At 37.6% G+C, this 24,988-nt stretch overlaps 1 protein-coding gene across 2 annotated transcripts; it reads left to right on the forward strand.

Moving 5' to 3' along the window:
• Positions 1-194: 194 nt before the first annotated feature.
• LOC307158242 (flotillin-2a) lies at positions 195-23,935 on the forward strand. 2 transcript variants are annotated; one of them, XM_079870656.1, is made up of 11 exons: positions 195-435; positions 5,584-5,665; positions 8,978-9,068; positions 18,817-18,940; positions 19,322-19,440; positions 19,596-19,709; positions 20,606-20,725; positions 20,859-21,073; positions 22,103-22,286; positions 22,487-22,636; positions 23,253-23,935. In XM_079870656.1, exons 1-11 carry the CDS (start codon positions 387-389, stop codon positions 23,289-23,291), a joined length of 1,287 nt encoding a protein of 428 aa, XP_079726782.1. In that variant the 5' UTR covers positions 195-386; the 3' UTR covers positions 23,292-23,935. The 2 variants fall into 2 exon arrangements, with proteins under 2 accessions (XP_079726782.1, XP_079726781.1); XM_079870655.1 differs by lacking the exon at positions 8,978-9,068 and adding an exon at positions 9,636-9,726.
• Positions 23,936-24,988: the final 1,053 nt, after the last annotated feature.

The raw sequence follows: 24,988 nt of genomic DNA on the forward strand, positions 1-24,988 counted from the left end.
CCTTTCAGGTGATGAATGACAAAAGTTGTACGCCTAAACATTGAATTTTAGAATTTATATGAAATATTTCAAAGCCCGAATCCTTTAAATAGTAAAAATTATTGGACGTTCTTTCTTGCATAAAATGTTTCTGTGGAGTTTAGGCTCATTTAGAATGTCATGGCGCCCTCTACCGGAAGGTTGAGGAATAACCTAGATTCACTGTGTATAGTCGTCATATCTCTGAAAGGGCGGTGACTACTGGTGCATGCAGGCAGAAATCTTGAATATGATGTACACAAGACTACTCTGAGTGCCTTCATATCTGACTGTTTGTATCACGCTATTCCGTCATCCTCGAAAAAAGAAGCAATTTTACATTCAGAAAAGCTTTTTAAAGGAAAAATATGGGGAATTGCCACACGGTAGGACCAAACGAAGCCTTGGTGGTATCAGGTAACATATCAACTGCCTTCTGTTTTTCTAAAAGCAATCCCCTACATTTTCTTATAATCAGACTGTATTGTATATTCATCCGAATTGTACCTAACGTAGAATGTGTTTGGTGATCGTAAATGTATGATATTCGACACTGTAACAGTAATTAACGCTTATTTTCTCCGGCGTTTCTGTCGAGTAAGTTAGCGTGTAAATATTCGTGTTTGCTTGTTGCATTGTAGTTTGTGTAAGTTAGCATGATAAAAGACTATCCATCACAGTCTCGACGTGTTGTGTGTCTCACTCGTGCTCCACTCTATTTGATTTCGACGTGCTTGCGCAATGATTACGTTGTTCTCTTGAAGTCCTCTTGCTTTAAAATATCGATTTGTTTAACGTTAGATTAAACACACGACTTACGAATTGTGATTTTTGGCTGTGCATTTTATTTGATACTGCCAGTGCCTCGTCGATATACCGTATACCCGTATCTTAGTTTGTATGACTAGTTTGTATTACGTTGCCTCGCTGTTGTGGCGTTGTTTAATAGATATAATCAATCAAGACAGTCACGTGATTTAAACTAATACATTTATTTTGCGAAAAAATGCTGCTTACTGTACATTATCCCTTAGCCTATTCCTGTTTCTACGTAGTTGGGACCAAACTATATAGGCTAGTATAGTTAGTGATAAACATTTCACATTAAAATGATGGGGGGGAGGGGTTACTTTTCACTTTTGATGTTATATAGTGTGTAAAAAAATATATGATTAGTCATAATAAAATTAGATAGTTCATTGGTTTGAAATTGTCTGCAAACTACAGTTTTCTCTAACTTTACACTTTCCTGAAGAGTCATTTCCTCTTTCCTTAACTTGCCTAAACAGTATGTCCGCATTGGTCATGTTTATGAAATAAAGTCACATGACAGACACTTCAGTTGTGCAATGATTCTATCAACAGCTGAGGATTGCACACTAATAGCTGATGACCAGCTGGGAATCTGCTGGAATAGTTTCCAGTCTGGGACCAGACCTCCTATGTACATAGATCTGTGAGGAATTTCCTCGCATACCTCACATATCTAAAGGTTGCAGGCCCCCACTGTCTATATCACATTCTAAACACTACATCAGGATCCCAGATTGATGCTTAAACTTTAGGCAACATGTCCTGGTTGCTATAACATTGACAGCTGAATGTAATAGATCCTAGATTATCTCCCTGAACCCCTGGTGACCTGTCATGATTGAGCCAATGATAACTATATTTGCACAGATGAGTGGCCTAAATATTTTTCTCTTTAAAAATATAATTTCCATATTATTAGGGTTTTCCCTGGGTCAGAAATGGTCTTGGGTTGTGGCGGACAAACACGACCATCCACACAGTGAACTGCAAGCCCAGTACTGACAATAAATTCAAAATAAATGCTAAGGAACAGTTTGTAATATTAACTTATTCTATGTATTCATGAAATAAAAAAATAACTACTGTCAGGACAGATCATAAAACAAAGTGCTTAGAACTATTTATGCTTAAAAATCAGTAAATTGATATGTAAAAATGAAATGAAATGAAGCTTTTATATAGCTCTTCACTATGTTCTACTGTACACCACCCAAGCACTTTACAATCATGTCAGGGGTCTCTCCTCACCCACCTAGGGGAATGATGCAATGGCAGCCACAGAACAACGGCGCCAGTGCTCTCAACACACACCAGCTATAGGTGGAGAGGAGAAAGAGGGAGTGATAGAGCCAATTTAAAGCATGGGGATTACTGAGTGACTGATTTGAAAGCTATAATAAATTAAACAACAAAGGCAGGACTATTATTTTGCATTTACACTCTAGGGGTCCTATCTTACACCCGGCGCAATGCAGCGGCAAGCGCGCCGCAAGTGTTTTTTGCTAGTTTCAGTCCGACGCAGTTATCATTTTCACGTCCTGCGCCACGTTGTTTAAATAGCAAATGCATTTGCGCTCATTTGTGCGCTCATGGGCATGCTGGTCTGAAAACAGACCATTTAATGAGCACGTTAGTAATGTGCGCCTATAGGCGAGTCTACAGCGCGCATACTCTCTGCTTATTAAACACACAGGGACGCACAGCAGCACACAAACATGCCAAATATTTAAAATAAAAGGATTACAATGTAAAAGATTATTATTGTGTAGTGTGTACATAAAGATATGGTGGAATCCGGCTTGTCCTGTAGATGGTCTGCTTGCGCACTTTTACTTCGCACACGAGCAGTTCCGTTTGCGCTCTGGAGACGTTCGGTCTTTCCACTATCAAATTCCGTCATGTAAATAGCGAATCTACCATGGCGCGAGCGTAACTGGCATTTAAAGGGAATGGGAGATGAGACTCTGATTGGTTTAACTCACGTAAATCCCAAAACACACCCATTACTCATTAAGAGAATAGGGACAACCCTTTTAGACCATGCACCTGGCACGCCGACCATTTTTCCCGTCGTTAAACTAGCAAAAGTGGATTCGGACACGCCCTAAGTGAAGTTACGCTGTGCGCTTTAGACCATGCGCTTAGATCGTTAAAATAAGGCCCTATTAATACACAGATCATTTGACATACAGTATCAGATCGTCCGTTTCAGGTTATCACTTACAATCGGACACAATCCAGAAATTCTGCAATTTGTAGTTGGAAACATGAAAATAATATCATATATATATATATATATATATATATATATATATATATATATATATATATATATATATATATATATATATATATATATATATATATATATGAGAGAGAGAGAATGAGCAACAGATTGCTGCCATTATAATCATTGAAGCTGTCCATTTCAACATGAGGTACACAAAGCTGCGAAAACTCCCGTTACAATCAATGAAGCTGTCTATGATGTGCAATGACTCTCAATGATATCGTGTTTATAATTTGTTGGTTATATTGAAAGGATTCACAAGCAAACAGCACTAGTGCTGAACACATCTGATTGGCCATTACATGCACTCATCAACAGATATGTCTATGATTGGCTGCAACAAACATGCTGAACAAAACAGGTTGTAAACAAAAACCTAAAGACCCAGGTATAGGCTACTTCATTTTCTGTGTTCCACTCCACCTCGCGCACTCAACTTTTCAAACGCAAGCCTTTCAAAGTATAGTTTTTTGGCCGCTCAAGTCAATCGCACATGCATTATTGTAAACGCACCATCCGTGCGGTTCCAAAAATTAGGCTGCACGCGGACGGGGTGTGTGGACGTCCGTGTACCAAGCAATTTTGCATTTAAAAGACGTCCATTAGCCGTCCAAACACAGCCCTGACATCTAGGCTAAAACAAGGCCAAATTTGGGCTGTCAGTGAAAATTTAATAGGCGTCTAACCATAGCCCAAGGATATACCAGTCATCAATTAGATAACATGTCAAAAAATTCAACCAAACACCTTGTAATCACTGTTGACTTTGCTTACATGATGGAATGTCATACATCTCTCTCAAGTTATTTTGGTAAAAACGACATGTAACCAAATTCATAGTCATACTCATAGCCAGACTATATCGGGTCTATAGTTAACCTAGACGGTGAAAATGACGGCAATTGCTTGCTGGTTCCTTATTACGTAAATCGTGTCACGCAGACAGTGCACGGACGTGGACGGCCGTATACTTTGGGATTAACGGTGCATGTGTGGAGAAGAGTGTTTTCAATTCCAATGGAAGTTGAGCTTCACGCTCACTCTGTGCATTCTGGGATTGACAGTGGACCGGAGAAAGTGATGGACAGCTCGGGCACTCTCAACGGCTTCTCCGGTACACTGTCAATCCCACAATTCACAGCACAAACGTGAAGCTCAACTTCCATAGGAATTTATTGAAAACGCTCGCTCTGCTCCACTCGCTTCGTGCCAGTGGACATGCACCGTCACACAAAAACTCACTGGAGCTTTTAAAACAGCCGTCTATCAATGGGTAATTTGTGAAAACTTGACGTCATGCGCATGCGTATTACGTGTTCAGTCTATAGGCGCATTGTTTTTGTGACATTGCCAACTACTTGCCTGGCATGCATAACAGCGTTTTTAGTCGTTTTTGCAGAGGATCATTTTGACAACGTTGTCGTCTGTACTTGAAAAGGTAAGCGCAAACGTACCCTTAAAGTAACTTGCCCAACACTAGCTGCTTTTTCATTGTTGGGCTAAATCCGGGCAAATAGCCTTCGACCTCGAGCCGCGAGGCCAAAATCAAGCTGCTTTTCCACTGTTGGGCCAGTAGCCCCGCAGCGCTACCCTAAAACCCGCCCTTAACGTGCCTTCATAGAACAACGTCACACAACCGCCGAGGAAGTCAGGATGAGGCTCCATCAAGTGACAGTGGAAACGCTACTGGCCTTGGGACGCACTAGCATGCTCGCTTTTGGCCCTACAGTGGAAACACAACTACTGTTAAGTAGACAATAGTTTGCTAGCCAAATCACAACATGAGCATTTGCATGAAAAGTAAAGTCAAATCGCATATGCCAAAAGTCATAGTACCAGTCACATCATTACTCCAGTCTTTAGTGCCACCTTCAGAAATCATTCTAATATGCTGATTTGTCTATCAAGAAACATCTCTTATTATTATCAATGTTGTTTGCTAATTTGGGTTGTGCTGCTTAATATTTTCATGGTAACCGTGATGATTTTAACCATAACCATTTTAAATACTCTTTCTTTTGGTACATCCTGTTGATATGCACCATCCACGCACTGGCGCACAACATATTTTGTTTAGAACAGCTAGTCTAGTTGATTATTGACTTGAGCTGATTTCTGTAAACATTTACTCACCATAGTGGTTTGGTTAGACTGTAACTGTGAGTTGGGGCTTTCCAGTGATATTCATTTTTATTGGTTTTACTGATGAAGTTGTTCAGTTTGTAAACCAGTTTGTTGAGGCTTGTATTCGATTTATAACATTTGTTGGTGGTGAAACTGGACAGCTTGTGAAATGGGCTGAATGATTTAGATTTTTATAATGGAAAGATATGGTTTGATTTTAATACAATTTGAAATGAAATTGAATTAACTTAGTATTCACTTTCATGTTAGATTGCCATGCTAGAATGGGATAAATGTGCATTATTTTGTACTAAATATGCCTGTGTTTATTTTCTCAGGTGGCTGCTGTGGCTCTGATGACAAGCAATATACAGTGGGCGGCTGGGCCTGGGCATGGTGGCTTATCACCGACATACAGAAGTAAGAATGTCCATTCATCACATTCACTCACCTTTTTTTGTATTTATCGGCTCACAATATGAACAATCATTCTAGCGCTGACTGAATGACACTATCCTCCATTTATGTACCTTTCAGTTCCCCTTGAGTGGGAATTAGGACCATTAAAGAGACATGTCACAGCATGCTCACGTTTCTCTGGCTAGAGAACTTCTTGTGAATATAATATGTCCACTGTAAAGAAACTAAAATAACTAGTTTCCTAGCCAGAAAGGAAATATCGTAGGTCGCTGTTCTCACACTGCATTGTAAAACTACCTGTCTGTGATGTGATACTGATATCAAGTCCTGTTAACTAGGCTGTTGAGCACTCTTCCTCTTAAATGTGTGTTCAGTGATATAGTCATAAACCTAGGCAGCTAACAAACATTATACACAAACATCAGAACTCAACCCCCTCCATTTACATGAACTCACTTCATTAAGGCCTCAGTATCCAGGGCCAGTGTTTGGAAAAATAAACAGATTTAACAATACTAGAGTGTAGAGTGAAGTTCTGCTTCAATGGCTACGAATAGATAATCATTAGTGGTGCAGCCTCTCCTGATAAATACATAGTACTGTAGTCTTTACGAAATCTGTAGAACAGAACTACAGTTGTGCTAAAATATATAGGGTTTTTCACATTTAACTTTGTTTACTCCGGGTTATAGGAAACCTGGGTTATCATTTTTTACGTTTCATACTGTTTATTCTTTGCCCTAGGTTAGGAATTATTCCTGGCCATTCAGGTTTTTGAGAGATTAACCTTGGGTTAACTTTCTTATTTGCATATTTACGGTATCAATATCACTGATTGGATTAACTGTTTAAATAAAAGCTTGTTCCTCTCCTGCACATCAGATTTATTACTGAAAAGGCTATACATCCACATTTTTAGACCAGAATACAATTTTATTTTTGTTATTTTTTTTACTTTTTTCTGTCACTGTTTGACATTTAAATTTTTCCCCTAAAAGTTGTAAACTAAATATGATAACCCAGGGTTAAGCACAGTGTGAAAAGCCCATATATGTCATTCAGTATGAGCTTTGTTTATTGTGTAATATACACAGTACTTGTAGTTATCAGAACATTAGCAAGAGGACAACACACGTCATATGTATGAAAGAAATGTGAGAAAACTATATATCATTTTGGAATGTACGGTTTGTTTCCATTTTTTTGTTCCCTCTTTTAATAGTTATTGACTTTGAGATTATGCATGTGCAATCTGTAATAACCAGCCTGCCTATTCTCTGATGTTCCTCTCCTGTTCATTTCTTTTAAGTGTTTGCCGAGCTAACCTGCCTTTACACGCTGGACTCACCCGTGTGTGTCTGACCGTCTGATCCGTTTCTGGTATCTCTCTGCTGGGGATCATAAGATTATTACGCTATATCAACTCTGTGGAAATACAGATCACAAGACTTTTATCACATTTCTAGTCTGCACAGCGGAAGGATTTAATTCTAGATTCACTAGTTCGCCTGCCAATTCAGCCTTAAAGTTTAATAGTAAACTAACTTAGCTTGCTGTCCGTGGAGGAGGCTCGAACCCGAGGCTCGGCTTGAGCTCAGAATTAACCCCCCCCCTATGATGGAATTGCACATAAGAGGATAGAGATAATTTACTGGAGGAGGAGGGCTTTGAAGAATTTGTCAATAGGATGACGTGGTGTCTGCTGCTTATATAGTATGCCCGTAATGATGATCGACAGGACTGAATGTTTAGGCTCCTCCCAAATCTACGTTTGGAACTTCATTTAATAGATTTGTCACTTCAGATGCTATGTTGTTGTACATTAAATTGGAATATGATATATGGTAAAGTACCATTTCAAGCTAAAGAGACCATTTGAAAGGTTTACTGTAAAGTTCGCTTACTTTATTTGATTTACCAAAATTAACGGAACACAGGTGGGGAAATTGGTTATCTATAAAAGTGGGAAGAGACGAGTCTGACGTGACGACACATGGACGTGGAAAAGGTCTATTGTGGAAATGCAGCTATGATTTTTAAATGTTACAGCTAAAAGGAAGATTTATATTTCATATTTGTTTTATATTAAGTCAATGGATCAATTGTAAGAAAGATTAAATGTCAAAAAAAATTAAATGTAACAATGTGTAGTTATAAAGGGTTCTTGTATTTAGTGGTTACAGCAGTTGTTCAGTTGAGTGCATAGCTTAGAAATAAAGCATGGCTGGGTGGGATATCTCTTGCCCTCCCCCTTTCCTGATGAAGAACGGAGTAATCTAGTTTGCTGGCAGCTCTAAAAGCTACATTGATCTAATTTTAAAAGATTGAGAGAGATGTAGGGCTTGTGGCATCAAAATGGCTGAAATAAACATTCAGAGGGATCCTACTCCATATGCCTGTGCATGTTACCCATTCAGACACGCCCTGTCTCATTTTAATCCAATTAAAGAGCCACAGTTTTTCAAAGAGACAAAAACAGCTGAATAAATTTGTTTGAAATATACAGAAAAGGGCCATTGAGGAGAGGTCCACACTCGCTGCACATGAACACTGAACTATATTGGTACATTAACTTTGTAGATGAATCTTAGACTATGGTCTCTTACACTGAGAATTGTCCCGTGTTAAATGGTTTTTGACTACATTAGGAGTGATCTATATTAGCCCAACAATCCACTAGAATAGAATACTACCTGCCACGTTCTTTTCACCTCAGTCAATTAGCTTGTGCTGAACTGCAGGTCTCATTTATGTGAAACATTGTAAACCTGCAGCATTCAAGTAATTATTTTGCACCGATTATAGTCTGAAGGACTATATATATTTATAATATAATAAAATCAAACCCTATTTAAAAAAATTAACTAAATAAATAATTGCAATTTTAATGCTGAGGTAAATTTTTAATCATTTTAAATTTTATTGTGCAGCCTTTTATCCAAATCCACCTTTAGCAAGGACACCTTAAAGAAATATATATTGCTTTGTCGTAGATGTTTAAAGGAGTGGTCTAGGGACACAAACAGGTAGTGCCAAAGGCTCATCATAGTGGAGAGATATACAGAATAAGACATCCATTCAGCGTCAATGATGAGATATCAAAGATAAATGACATGATACAGAAGATCTCTCCATCTGCAGCAGACAGTGGCTCCCTGATGGTCTGGATTCAACTGCAATCAACACCAGAACCCATCCTCCCTAACCTTGAACCCTGACCTCTCTCCCCCTCCCTTTCACATATGTTAACACACTGACAATATTGTGCTGTCCTGCCTCCCCTTCCTCCTCCCCTCCCATCTTCCCACGTAGACTCTCTCTGGAGATAATGACCATCCTCTGTCGCTGTGAGAATATCGAAACTTCGGAGGGTGTCCCCTTGGAGGTGACAGGGGTCGCTCAGGTAATTGCACTGAATGAAACAAGCCAACCAAATGAGACAATGAGAAATATTCTAGGTGCTCAGGGTATGAAGGGCAGTGGCCTGGTTCCATTTCCTGCATTACACGCATACACGTGCTCTCATGCTCTCTTCCACACTCTTGTGTTGGTCTTCCTCTGCAGTGTAGGAGAGCCAGTCATCTCACACTATCCTTGTCTGATGTTTGGCTACGCAGCGCGCTCATGGCTCATTTAACTAATGGCTCACGTCAGCGTGTTCTGACTGTTGGGTCTGTAATGGATGACGATGGACGGATCAGATTGGCTTTTGGGAATATTGTGGGTCGGGAAATAATCTTTGAGTTGCTGGGAATCTGAATCCAGACAATTCCATTACAGCCCATGTTCAAAACACCTGATTTGTGCTAACCAAGTGGTTGTGTCTTCATATTTTCACCCTGCAGATTCATTTTTGTGTTTCACGTCTTCCTTTAAACCCTCCTTCTTCCTGTTTTCACACCGCTTGACATTCTTCCCGTAGTTCATAGCCAACTTTTTTGTTTTGTTTCCTTTTTTGCGTTTTCCACAGGATAACCCTTGAGATTATGACCCTGCAACCCAAGTGTGAGGATGTAGAGACAGCGGAGGGGGTAGCTATTACTGTCACAGGTGTGGCACAGGTAAACCACCTTACCTCACCTAACCTCAGCTCCAAATGACTCTTTCAGGTTTGCCAGACTGGTTTCAGAGCCAACACCCCTTTATCATCATTTCCTTTCATTCCATTGCTGCCTTTTCTGGTCCCTAAATTTGACCCCCCCTCAGGGATGAACGGTGCTACTCTTAGTCAATCTCTCATCAGACTGAAGGTCACTGATTTGTGCTCAACATGACGAACTGTTGTTTAGTTAATTTAATTTATTGTTCATTTACTGATGATTTTTTTAAACAATCTATTTGGGGGGGAAACTCCCCTCATTATGCTGTGAATTAATTTGATCTGTTAAGTAGAAAAACCAATGACTCTGTTTCAAAACCCTGTGAGATATCTTGCATTATACTGCTTTCATAGGCAGTATATAGGCAGCAACCTAATCGAAACAGTGAGTGACTAGTGCAAAGTGCATGGGAAACTTGACTTACAATTGATTTCAAGATCGGATGAATGCATGTTTTAAACAGCTTATTGTAAATGTAAGTTAATCAGCGATCTAAACTAATGCGCTGCTGCTTTGTAACGCACACACATACAGACAGTAACGCACACATCAGTGCAGATCGCGCAACCCGCCTTTGAGTCTCAGGTTCAGGTTGACTCGACTTTAATCACATAAATGTTGACGTAAAAAAAATCTGACGTCGTTCAACCCCTAAGCTTAACACGTCTCCTCATTATAAATAAAGCATTTATCTAACCAAGCACCAAAAATAGTTAAATAGGTTCTGTGATGTCAAATGGGCAAATACATTTGCATATTTGCATCGCACCATTGGCCCTGCCAACTGGCATTCAGTCACTTAATGACTTACACTTATATATGGTCTAACGGTCTAACGTGTCAAAAGCAAACAGAACCCATTATAATGACTGACATACACACTGGATCCAGTATACAGATGCCGTTACGTTTCTGAAATACTCCACGTCCTACTCCCAACAATGAAAAAAACTTTTAGCATTACCTCAAGGGACATATAAAAAATATATATATATTTGTAAAAATTAAATCCATGTTTTGACCCCTTAACTAAAAAATGTATGAAATACTTGACATTCCTTTGGTATCATCTGCCATCTTGGATGTTTTTTCTTCTTTTTTTTTGTCCACTGGGCTCATCTGAGTAGAGCAGATTGACTTCTTTCTTTACAAAAGAGACAGAATTTGGCCAAAAAGAGTACTTAATCTTCTCATATTTTGAAACCTTCACGTCGGGAATTTGTCTATAATGTCTTAAAATGCCATCTACATAGGCAGACCACAAGGTTTTAGAACAGAGCCTGTATGTTGCCACGTTCTGTGACCTTCATGTCGTTATAGTGTATATGTTTGTAATGGTTTTCTTTTTAAGAGCACCTAAAAGCTTTTCTCAAGCAGACCAAAGGAATGCTGATTTGTTTCGTTCTTTTATTTCTCTTTTTTGTTCTCGGTTGCCAGTGTGCCAAAACTTGCAGTGCTTAACTGAAGTCACATGTTTACCCTCATGAACATGTCTCTGTTTTTTTGAAAACCCAACTTCATAGAGGAAAATACTTGTTTCCACTATGGTTACAACTGAGTATGTGGCAATACCTGTACTGCAAAATTAATTTTTTAAAGCCTAATTTTTTTTTTCTTCAGCTGTTATTTTCTCTCTGTGATTACTTGGTCTGGTGTTGCTGTGAACAATGAGAGCATTGTAACACAAAGAGGCAGATTACAGAGCATTTTTCTCTGGTGGTCACATGTGATTGGATGAGGAACTTAAACAAGACATTCCACAATTCAGTCTCCATAGAGACTTGAGCTCAAGGTCTCTCCATATAGAGACTGTATGATTCAATTTTTCCCCTGTAACATAACCGTGAAGGTTATTTAATAAGAATTAGTATGTAATACAGTGGTTAGCCCTGCATGTTATACCCCCTATAATTCTAGACAAAGTTTGAAAAGTTTGTCTTGTGTGTTTTGTAAATAGAGGCTTTGCATCTGTTGATCTAATGGACCCACATATCTGTTGACCTCCCAGTCCTCTGCAATATCCTCCTGTCTGTTTCGATAATAAATCAGTTCCCATTACATGTTAGCAGCAGACATGGATATACCCAGATGATAGATTACTTTGTTTTCTTAACAAGAAAAACACACCTGAAAAGAAGAGAAAGTCTTCTTTAATCCAAGGACATGTTTTCAGTCTTGCCCTACTTTCATTTTCACTGTGTTGCATGATTTCCTCCCTTTGAGTTTATGCTGTGGTTTCCCATGAGCACACCATGAGTGGTTGTTTTAGTGGGGTTCAGTGCACACAGCCTTCATTTGAATCCTTTTTACAGCACGGCTTCCACTGTTGACTGCGAATGCTACAACACTCCATTGTTATTGACAGTTTTTTATTTACATGTCTGTCCTCCTGATGACCGCTGATTCTGAGATAACTCCACTTACACTCCAAAATCATCTAAACTTCATAATAATTACCTTTTCCACTTGCATATCAAGGCCTGTTCACACCAACAAAAATGTTTTGCATGAAAATTCATTTCGGTTTTTGCATGCAATTTGCATTAAAGGGGTCATGAATTGATAAATCAAAATTTCCTTGATCTTTTGACATATAAGAGGTCATTGTACTATGGAAAAATATCCTGTAAGTTTCAAAACTCAAAACTTCTCTGTTAGTCCAAAAACAGCTTTTACTGAAACGAGGCTGCTCTAATGACTAATTGTTAAATTTTTCACAATATGATGTAATAGTGTAGCAAAAGGCCGCCTCTGCAGAAGAAAATCAACGCCTGCTTCTACATCGTTGCCACCAATTAACGCATGTCAGGTAGTAGTAAATACAAGAGAGACACAAACATAAGTGACCGGCATCTTCTGTTTTGTCATCAGTAAGACATTACAACGTGTTTAATTTGATTTAAAACATGATACTGCAATTGAAAATGTCTAAGTTTTTTACTCTATCGAAAAAGATGAAAGATGATAGCATATAAGAACGACGGACACAGAACAAAGTTGTCCTCTCAACTATAACTGTGGTAACTCAGCACTTATGCTTTATAAGTATTGGTTGTGGCAAATAAATCTTATGTAATACACATAAAGGTTTCCCATTGTTTGCCAATGTTTCAACTATATATCGATATATTTATCACACATGTGTAATGGCAGGGATGTATTAATAATGTTAATTTAATATCAATTAATATCAATTATTTTAATATGTAAAACTGTTACCCATTCATAGCAGTGGGAGTTTAGTCTTGAATGCGGCACACCCATCAAAACAGTGTTTGAAAGAGAGGGTCAAAAACAGGATAGAAAATAGCTTATTACTTCTAAATTAGGATTTTTTAATGTAAACATCTTGATAACATTATAAGTGGACATCAGAGGACATTATTATAAAAAAAAATGCAGACGGACTGAATGAATATGCAGATTCACTCACTAACAGTAGAAAAGAAGAAATAACCTGGTTACTCCGGGACACAGAGCACTACATTGCTTTTTGTTTTTGATACCAACTTACAATAAAGAAGAAAGGAAGTGAAACATTTACATGTTTTCAAACAACTGTTTGGATTTTTGTTTTTTCTATGGTGTTAATCACCACCAAATACAAGATTACAGAGACAAGAGAGACCATTCTGTTTTTTCGTTCTGCTATTTACTTTTGCTTAGCAAAATCCTATGAACATGTGACCAAAAGCGCAAATCTAATTAGTTGGCCTGTTTTCTTCAAAGTATAATTGAATAAGTAATTAGAAAACCTCTGTAAAAAAGAAAAGAAAAAAAAACGTCACATTGACAGCATATGAAAAGTCTATGGAAGATTGCTTTCGCCACAGAATAAAAAATAAAAAGGCTAATTCTGACTTTTTTCTTCAGAATTGTTAGATATAAAGTCGCAATTGCGAGAAATAAATTCAGAATTGCAAGAACTTTTTTCTAAACTGGCAATTTCGAGTTTATCTCGCAATTCTGAAAAAAAAGTCAGAATTGCGAGTTTATAGCCTATCTTTCTATTCTGACTTTATAACATGCAATTGTGAGTGTATATCTCGAAATTCTGTTGTTAACTCGCAATTATGAAATAAAAAGACGCAGTTATCTTTTAAAATGTTTTATTCTGTGGCGAAAACTAGCTTCCATAAAAGACACATTAACAGCTGTTCGTTCAGAAAATGTTTGTTGTGTGAACAGGCGTTCAGTCTGATTACTCTGAAAATGAAATGTCAGTATGTGTAAATATGGTTATTGATCACAGCATTTCAGTGGAACATTTATCTAGAACATCAGAGATACTAGACCAGCCATTACCCGATTCCATTTTCACAGGGCATTACACCTGTAAAATGGAGTCATTTGAGATTCAGTGTGTGACTAATGGTTTCCCCAACCCACATTTGTGGCTGCATGCTGCCCTGTATTGCACTGCTTATAATATGCCACCTGTTTGATGACTGCTCGACTATGGGGAGGATGCACAAACACCCTCCTGCCAGTGTTGGTTGAAGTTCACCTTTGACTGCACTGAAATCAGCTTTTTTTTTCATAATCATGTACTGCTGCAATAACCAGGCCACATGCAGATTTTTTTTCAGCTCTGAAAAAAAGTTTTGATGTTTACATGGGAAGCTGGTTGTAGTTCAGTACAGAGGGACGGCTTCTACCCGGAACATTAAACCCACAAAAACTCCCCCTCTCTTTCTGCAGCATGAGTTCATTCTCCTTTCCTTTTCACAGCCATGGAGGGAGATTGTTTTTAAAGTGTCTCTCCTCGACCTATAACTTGCAGTTTAAGGTGAAGGGGTGGCAAGTCCAGGCCTTGAGTTTACACAACTTAGTGGGCTGTATGAGTCTGCACAATGGTTGCATTTAAAATGTCTTGCAATTAATTCCTGACATGATTTAATTTTTTTGTATTTTGCATGGCCATTTTTGAGTATGTTACCCCCCCAAAAAACATTTATACCATTAAGTTTGGTTTTACTACCCTGTACATTGAATATAAGTTCTGTTAATTCACACTAGGGCTGGGCTATATAGATAGAAATATGTCTCTATAATCATAGCCTTTTTGATAATGTACTGTATATCTTGTATGCATAATTTATATACAGTTGCAATCAAAATTATTCAACCCCCATTGCAAATCATGTTTATTGCCAAAATGTACAGACTTTCAGCTGTTTGCAATGAGCAAATCAAACAAAAGTAATTAAAAAAGCTCAACACAAATTTAACTGAAAATGCAACTTTTAATGACTTTTGCAGTTTCAAAATGATTCACCCCCTTGAATAGAATCCCTCACAAAAGCACAAATCTGCAAAAAAGGTGTTATCTCAAGCACACACACGATGAAACAAAACTGGAACTTTTCGGCCCTATGGATCAGCGGTATGTCTGGAGGAAGAAGAATGAAGCATATGCTGAATAAAACACTGTCTACAGTTCAGCATGCCATGGTGGGGCTCGGTGATGCTCTAGGGCTGCTTTGCATCTTCTGGCACTTGGAAACCTGTGGAAGGCAAGATGGTTTTATTGAAATATCTGGGAATCCTAGGAGAAAACGTCATGCCGCCAGTGAGGAAGCTCAAGCTCAAGTCGTCATTGGACCTTCCAACAGGACAATGATCCCAAGCATACCTCAAATTCCGGGAAAAAGTCCTGGAAGATTATACAGTGGCCATCACAGTCACCTGACTTGAACCCCATAAAAATCTCTGGTGGGATTTGAAGGCGATTGCAGCACACAACCAAGAATATTATTGAACTGAAGGCCATTGCTCTTGAGGAAAGATTCTTTAGAAACGCTGCCAGAAGCTGGTGTCTGGTTATACATCTTGTTTGCAGCTGGCCATAACAGCAAAAGGATGTTCTACTTAGTATTAAAGATGCTTGCCATGAAGGGGTTGAATAATTTTGAGATTGCAGAAGTCATTAAAAGTTGCATTTTCTGTTGAATTTGGGGAAACCACTTGAAACATTTGTTGTGTTGAGCTTTTTCAATTTCTTTTGTTTGATTTGTTCATTGCAAACTTTATTTTGCCAATAAACCTGATTTGCAATGGGGGTTGACTAATTTCAATTGTCTTAGTCAAGATCTGTTTTAAAATGTTTTTCAACACAAGAAGTAATAATTATATGCATCTATAGATCAATTCATTATGATAAACAAATAAATAATAAAAAGTCATATAGTAATGATCACAATATTGCTTTTAATAATTTTACATTTATGTAAGTGATTGCAAATGCTTAATATATTGCCCAGCCCTTCCCGCTGCTTGAATGTAATTAGACATTAATAATGGGTTGCACCAATAAGGATTAAGGTTATATCTAGATTAAATGAATGTTTATCTAATAATTCTGTTGCACCAAACTTTAAAGCGTTTAAAAATAAGCAGGTTTACATTGAAACCATCATTTTGATCCTGGATTTAGTTTATATTTAAGATAGAATAGCTTTAATCCTGTTGCTCCATAACTTTGAACTCAGATTTAAATCTTAATTAGGGATTAGGTTAACTTTAAATTAACAGGTGATGAGGTTTAAATAAAATAAGGCTGCCCTGACTCTCATTTCTCATGTAAAATATTTTTATATTTTACATGTTCATAAACTTTAACCTCTAGAACTCTTCATAACTGTTACCTTCTACAATAATCTGATATTTCGTTTGTAAAAAGATACCAAACTTAAATCTGTTCTTCAAAGTATTCTAGACTTATAACAATTAGGCTAAGTTGGAAAAGTCATTTTCATGTCTATGCTCAATAAGTGGGACTGACAGTTAACAGATTAAACTGTTTTGTTTTCACAAACTTTGAAAATAAAAAGTTGTTAAACTCAGCAAGACACTGGAACTTTCAGGACTACAGTTGAAGAGCTCTGACATACAACAAAGAAATGTTGTTATTTTGTGTCTGTACAGTTGCTTTTGAATAGCTGCCTATATGGGTCAAATTGACCCACGAACATCAAGATCATATAAAAATGTCTGTATGCACATTTCACTACACATCGGCATGTTAAAACTTTGCATGCATGTTCATGATCCTAAATGGGAAAAAGTCACAATATCAATAAAAACAATTAAATAGTGGTTATAAATAAATATTGTTTTCCGTATTGAAACAAGTGGGAAAAAGCTCCTTTTTAGCTTTATAGGGCAGTAAAAAACTAAAATAACTAAATATAACCAAGAAATCGTATTATTTTGGGTCTTTACAGTTGCCTTAAAACATTCAAATATGTTGGTCAAATTGACCCACGAATATCACAAACGCAATAGAAATTATGTAATTATCAGCGTGTATGAAACTTTGTATGCATGTTCATGAGCCTAAATGAGGAAAAGTCACAAAAATTTAAGAAAAACAACATAGGTTAAGTGGTATTTCTGACAACTCAAAAATAAAAATGGGACAAATTCACCCACAACATCTGTGTTTAAAATGAAATGGTGCAACACAACTCGTTTTAAAATGAAACCCAGATCAACAAATCCTTGATTCGCTCTATAAACTTTGCTTAATTTAATCCTTATTGGTGCAACCCACCCTTAGATTCTTTAAGCATGTTTTTTCCTTTTTATCAACTGTATAAACACATGATTCTTTTACATTCTGATTAAAGTGTCAATTCAGAGTGGCATGAATACTGATTGATGCATGTCCCACAAGTAACCACAACCTCAGTTATACACTATTTTACAGCATCCAGCAGATTTGGTTGTGCTTATTGCTTAAAGGGATATTTCACCGCTGGAAAGATGAATGTGTATTTAAATTGGGTCATTTATGTAGTAGAAATTATTTTAGAAGTTCTTTAGAAGAAAATGTATTTTTGGCTCATGTGGATGAAAGACAACAACTCCCAGAATGCACTTGTTTTGCTGCCCTACGAGGCCACTCCCAAGCCACGCCTTCCGGTTACAGAGGGTGGTATCGGAAGAAATGATACAACTAGGCTACTAATTGACTTGAAACTGAAAAGACGCCGTTTTATCGTGAGATCCCACCCCCTACAGACGGGTTGAAAACATACGGAACTAGCTCCTACTACTGGCTGCAGTCTCTCGCCTCTGGCCAAAAAAGCCTCCGATGACGCAAAATGACGATTTTTGTGTCATCTGAGGTTTTATTCCAGACACACAGAAATCTCTCGTCTCAGGGGGACATGAGTGAGGGAAGCACGGTCATTCGAAAATACTACTGGGTTTCTACTGATACAAAGCTTAAAGGGATACTTCACCATTTTTTCATATTAAACTATGTTATTCCCTTAACTAAGACGAGTTGATACATACCTCTCTCATCTCAGTGCGTGCACTCAATCGCTCTGGCGCGTGGCGACACTTTGATAGCACTTAGCTTAGCCCAGTTCATTCATTAGGATCCAAACAGAGATGAAGCTAGAAGCGACCAAACACCTCATAAACCGCCATACATAAAAGGATAACTATTATGTATGGCGGAATAGCACTTGGGACTCGGGAGCACTTCGACTCGGCGCAGTAATATCACTCCTGAAAAATCCTCTCCCCTGATATTACTGCGCCGAGTCGAAGTGCTCCCAAGTGCTATTCCGCCATACATTATAGTTATCCTTTTTACCCGCTTAGAAAAGTGCCACGTTTTATTTTGTGTCACCACAAAGTGTCGCCGCGCACCAGAGCGATTGAGTGCACGCACTGAGACGAGAGAGGTATGTATCAACTCGTCTATGTTAAGGGAATAACAGTTTAATATGAAAAAACGGTGAAGTATCCTTTTAATGCTAATCGGTGAAGTATCCCTTTAATGTCTGTCCCTCATACCTGAAAAATAGCCTTTTTTAGATATGTCAAAACAGTTGATCAAATAATATATATAAAATGACTGTTTGGATGCTAGAATATAATTCTAGAATAGTCTGTCTCTAAAATATTAATACAGTAAGACATGTTCAATGTCTTGTTAACCTGACATATTTTATCAAGCTCTAGGTGTCAGTGGCATGCTGTGATCCCGTGTGTGTAAGTGTTGGACCATAACTGTATGTGTTCTGCTATCAGGTGAAGGTCATGACTGACAATGAGCTGCTGGGTTATGCCTGTGAACAGTTCTTGGGCAAGACAGTGGCAGAGATAAAAAGTGTCATTCTGCAGACGCTGGAGGGTCACCTGCGCTCTATTCTGGGTGAGTGATGCTGGACACTTGTGTCTATCTCCAATAGAGCGCACTCTTATCCTCACTGTGAAGAGTTTAGACGGGGTGCACAGTTAGTGCTAGATCCAAGCTCTTGCCAGATAAGCAGCATGAATCTTTCAACAGATCATTGGGACATTATGTATTATGTAGTTGTAGTCTCAAAGCTTCCTCTCCTTGTTCCTTGTGTCCTTGCAGTGCATTTAAAAAACTGATACATCCTTTGTATGACACATACTTACTGTAGCCTTCGATCAGTTTGGAGATCCAAATTGGAGACCAATCTTCAATCCTTGAAGATGGAGGAGTAAGGAAACAAGAAAGCATCACATGTTTCACATTCTCACTGACCTCGTTTGCTTGTGTTCTTAGGGACTCTGACTGTGGAGCAGATCTACCAGGATAGGGATCAGTTTGCTAAGCTGGTGAGGGAGGTGGCGGCACCTGATGTGGGCAGGATGGGTATTGAGATCCTAAGCTTTACTATTAAGGTGCTCTTACATTAATATATATATATAGAGAGAGAGAGAGAGATAAATATTTTTTGTTTTACTTTGCTTTTATGCTGTTTTTAACAAATCAGTCAATGTCTTTCAAACCCACTGCTGTTGTCAGGGTGATAATCTTGTCTGTTTTCTTCTATTAGGATGTCTATGATAAGGTGGAATATTTGAGCTCCTTGGGGAAATCCCAGACTGCTGCTGTTCAGAGAGATGCTGACATTGGCGTGGCTGAAGCAGAGAGAGATGCTGGAATCAGGGTGAGCTGTGTAGGCCAGTGTACGAAAAAGGGCCTGAAACACACACAACACACTCACTCTCTCTCTCTCTCTCTCTCTCTCTCTCTCTCTCTCTCTCTCTCTCTCTCTCTCTCTCTCCATATACATATATATATATATATATATATATATATATATATATATATATATATATATATATATATATATATATATATATATGTATGTATATGTGTGTGTGTTTGTAAAATAAATGGTCAGGGGAAAATTTATAATCAGGATCAAAATGATCAAAATACTTTATAAAATATTGTTTTATTTTATGTTGATTTTATATAAGATTAGAAAGTTTTGGACATGCAGTATCTACACTACCATTGAACAGTTTGGGGTCAGTAAGATTTTTGAAAGAAAAAAAATATTCAGCAGCAAGAACTGTTTTTAACATTGATAATAATAAGAAATGTGTCCTGAACACCAAATCAGCATATTAGAATGATTTCTGATAGATCATGTGACACTGAAGACTGTAATGATGCGAAAAATTCAGCTTTGATCACACAGCAAATTGCATTTTAAAATAGATTTAAAAATAAAAAACAGTTATTTTAAATATTATAATCATTATTTTTCCTATTATATAATAATTTGTATGTGTGATAACTTCAAAATTAAATGACAAAATTTAGAAAATCCAAAGTACTGCAGAATGTCTGCAAATATAGCCAAAATTAAGACAAAGTAGGGGGCTGGCTAGTTTAAGACCAAATGTTGGTTTGTTGTTAGTTATTGAAAAATGCAATTTTTTTGGTATTTAAAATAAATTAATAATTGAAAAGTTTTTACTGCAGTTGATAAAATATAAATTCAACAGATGGCAAAAATGTTAATGGGGCATTTCACTTATTCTCTTGTTACAGGAAGCAGAATGTAAAAAGGAGATGATGGATGTGAAATTCCAAGCAGATACAAAAATGGCCGACTCAAAGAGAGAGCTGGAGATGCAGAAGGCTGCCTTCAATCAAGAAGTGAACACAAAGGTATAGAGCTGAGTTATTCCTCCGGTAATTTTAAGATCAGTCTGGGCAATCAATCATGTGATACACATTATATGGCCAAAAGTTTGTGGACACCTAAACACAACACCCATATATAATCATTCTTTCTTTTCAGAAAGCTGAGGCGCAATTGGCCTATGAGCTTCAGGCAGCCAAGGAGCAGCAGAAGATCCGACTGGAGGAGATTGAGATCGAGGTGGTTCAGAGGAAGAAGCAGATCACCATTGAGGAAAAGGAGATCCTCAGGACAGATAAAGAGCTGATCGCCACCGTAAGGAGACCAGCTGAGGCTGAAGCCTACAAGATGGAGCAGCTCGCAGAGGCAAGGAAGTGAGTAAAAGGAATGAGAGGGAATTAGTGAGTTGCAGGAAAAGAAAAGGAGACTGTTAAAGGTGAGAAATTGCTAGATTTAGACACTGAGATACTCACAGCAAAGTTCTTTTTCATGCTACGCTTAGGTGTAAAAAGAACTTTGAAATACCTGAGCAGCGATATACTGTTAGCTAAAATCCTGACGCCGCCCACACTGCTGCATATGCGCTTTCCTCTCAATAACAAAATAAACGCACAACAAAAATGACAGCGGTGAGAATAGAGCAGTTAAGAAATCATCTAATCATAGCGATGTGGAGATGTCTGTACAATCTACAATTCAACACTCCAAAAAGTCACGTCAATTTTATTTATAAAGCACTTTATACAATAGATTGCTTTAAAGCAAGCAGCTCTATAGCAGTGGTTCTCAACTCCAGTCCTCGGGACCCGTTGCTCTGCACATTTTGTATGTCTCTCTTATCTGACACACTCAGTTCAGTTCATGGAGTCTCTCTTAACGAGCTGATGATCTGATTCAGGTGTGTTAAATAAGAGAGACATACAAAATGTGCAGAGCAGCGGGTCCCGAGGACTGGAGTTGAGAACCACTGCTCTATAGTATTAATCATGAAAAAAAAAAGTGTCAGTGCCTCTCTCAGTTAGAATTACAACTTCAATTTGTGCTCTAAAGCAGCTCTCCAGTGTCTTCATGTTTTAACTGGCGTCTGACCTCAACGGACTGAACAGAAGAAGTGAACTTGGGAAAATGTCCATGTTAAATAAGGCGGAGCCGCAAAGCCAAACCTTCCTACCAATGTTAGTTCAAAGGTGTTTACCACTCAGAGCAAACGTTCTCTTTGGCAAGCTGCTTCGACTCGCAAATCAAACTTTGTTTCGGCCTGATTTTGTTCGAAATGACTTCATTCTTCAGTTTCACTTGAAGTATATCAGAGCTTAAGGGAATTTCCATCCATGTAAATCAGATAAGAAAGGGAAGAACAGAGGCTTCAGGAAGTCAATCTGACTTCTGCTCCTCTCTGTCAGGATGAAGAAGGTGTTGACGGCACAGGCTGAAGCGGAGAAGATCAAGCGTATTGGAGAAGCAGAGGCCGGCTCCATTGAGGCTGTGGGTAAAGCTGAAGCAGAGAAGATGAGGCTGAAAGCTGAGGCCTATCAGCAGTACGGGGATGCTGCGAAGATCGCCCTCGTCCTGGAGGCTCTGCCAAAGGTGTGTAGAAATATGTGGGATTAAATTACAGCTATATTTTCCAACTTTTTATGCTTTCTTTTTTAGACCTGTCCAATACTACTAATATTTAATAACACTATTGTTATTAAGTCTTTTTTGAAAGATGATGCTCTTAAGAATAAATCTGATTGTGTTTTTGCTATGCTAACATGTCAGTGGCTGAATTTGTACCATCACAGATTGCTGAAAAGGTGTCAGCACCCTTGGCCCGTACCAATGAGATTGTGATCCTGAGCGGTGACGGTGGCCGTGTCACTGGGGAAGTCAATCGTCTGTTGGCTGAACTGCCCGTTTCTGTCAACGCCCTCACAGGGGTGGATCTGTCCAAGGTGAATACAAATATTTAATGTACACTACTGTTTAAAAAAAAAAAAAAGTTTTTAAGATTTGTAAAAAAAAAAAATCAAATAAAGTCTGCTTGTATTTGATCAAAAATACAGTAAAAACAGTAATATTGTAAACCATTATTGCAGTTTTAAATTATTGATTCCTATTTTAATATTTTCAGCATCATTACTCAAGTCTTCAGAGTCACATGATGCTTCAGAAATCATTATAATATACTGACTTGCTGCGCAAGAAACATTTCTTATTATTACCAATGTTGAAGACAGTTGCTTAATATATTTGAAGAAACCGTGATGCATTTTTACAGGATTCTTTTTTGAATATAGAGATTAAAAGCATTTATTTTAAATATCGTTTTTGTAACAATGTAACATTACTTTGTACTTTACCTGTATGTACTTTTGAACATTATATTCTGCCTTATATGTCTGTAGCTTTTGCAGTAACTGCTAGGCCACAGAACAGGGAAAGGCTAAAGCCGGATCACTTTTTGCAGACACTCAGTGTTTTTCAGAGATGAAACAGAATGAGTGTATGAATAAGTCAAATATATTATGTTTTGTCAGTATAAACATAAATAAATGTGTTTCTCTACAGATCCCATTGCTGCAGAAAATGATCAACCCTCAAGCTTGAACTCTTCTTTCACTCTGCTGCCTTTCCAACACTCCCACATCGATTGCCTTGAAAAGAAACATTTGAAAGCTCTTTTCTTTTTAAAATGAGGAAATTGAGGATTTCATTTTTTTAGACCTCTGGTGCCTTACCTCTTCAGGACCAGATTCTCTGCATGTGCTCTTGTTTTATCACTTGTGTCCTTTTCTGTCTGTTTATTTGCCATTTTTTCTGTTTAAACGATGTACCTCAAAAAAGATTATTTTGTTAATCATAGAACGATTTCATAAAATTTGCTAGTGGGCAGCTCTATGTGCAAGTAGTTATTTAGAAGATAAGGATGTATTCCCATTTTGATGGGTGGCTAAGATTGTAATCAGTTACATTTATGCAGTGTATGAAAATATATAGACGTATAGTGTAGAAGAGCCATTAGGTTTGTTACAGCATGTTTAGTGGATTGATCAACGGGGTCATTGTGAAGACTTTGCTGTTCAGGTCAAATAGTGACACACGAGAGAAGGACTGACTATTATTTTATCTAACCAACACATTTAGACATACATCCATTTGCAACATCTTTTTGTACAGTTCAAACATTAAGTGATTTAATATTTTTTTATAGCGGGACATGAATGCTTTTGTAAAATTTTGCTTTTAGGGTTGTAGGTCAGGTCACATGTTCACCATGTAGTCCTTTATGTGGAACTACTCCATGTGATTTTTAATCATTTCCGTATGTATATTCTTTGAGAATGTTTTGCCTATTTTTGGATGTTAAAAAAATGTGGTCCAATTGCATTTTTACCAAGATGCCAAGCATAGGCCAAACATGCTGAATCAGCAGGATATAGGAAGGTATCTTTATTTTTTCATCGCAGAAAAGTTACCTCAACCAATGTTTATGCAGATGATAAAGATTTGGTCCTCTTCCATTAGCTGAAAGTAAGATATTATGAACCTTGCCTTCAGACAAACTGACAAAGTTTAGAGATTGATACATTACACGCTGTGCAATTAAAGTTGAACATCTACCATCTCCGTAGTTTTATTCTATGCCTTGCAGATTTTTTTCCATATTGAATAATTTCAGTTTTGTTAAATTAAATGATGCAGCTTGATAATGACAGGACTTCCTCTTTTGTATTTATTTTTTAACCACATTATCAGACGTCATATGCAGTTTTTGGTTCCTTAAGTACTAATTATCAACATCCAGATAATGTGAGAGCTCTGTCAGATATATGTGAATTTTAACTCTTAACTTTTTTTTTTCTGTTGAAGTATGCTTTTGTGTTTTGTTTTATTTTATTTTATTCTGATTTTCAGCTTGCCATTCTGTCATAGAAAATAGTTTGCCAAACAGTATAGCAACATTTATTTTACATTGCTGCTGAATCATTAGTTATTGTGTATTTTGATCATAGGTAATCTGATGCCAAATATAACGTTTTTTTATCAGTACACTTTGGCAAAAGTATTTGTGGGGGGAAAAGTTCTGTTTGTCAGAAACAAGTTCATTAAAATTGATGTTCAATTTTCATTCTTCAAAATGAAGTGTGTTTGTTGTTTTCGATGTCAATGTCCGTTTCAGCTGAGGAAAAGGGAATTATGGTCTGAAAATATAGCCATTGTTTATAAGATGTTGCACACATTTAATCTCAACTTCAGGCAAAAACTTTTCTATGCTTAATCCAAACTAACGAAGGCTGTCGTTT

The sequence above is a fragment of the Squalius cephalus genome, assembly GCF_949319135.1.
Source record: "Squalius cephalus genome assembly, chromosome: 5".
Lineage (NCBI taxonomy): Eukaryota > Metazoa > Chordata > Actinopteri > Cypriniformes > Leuciscidae > Squalius > Squalius cephalus.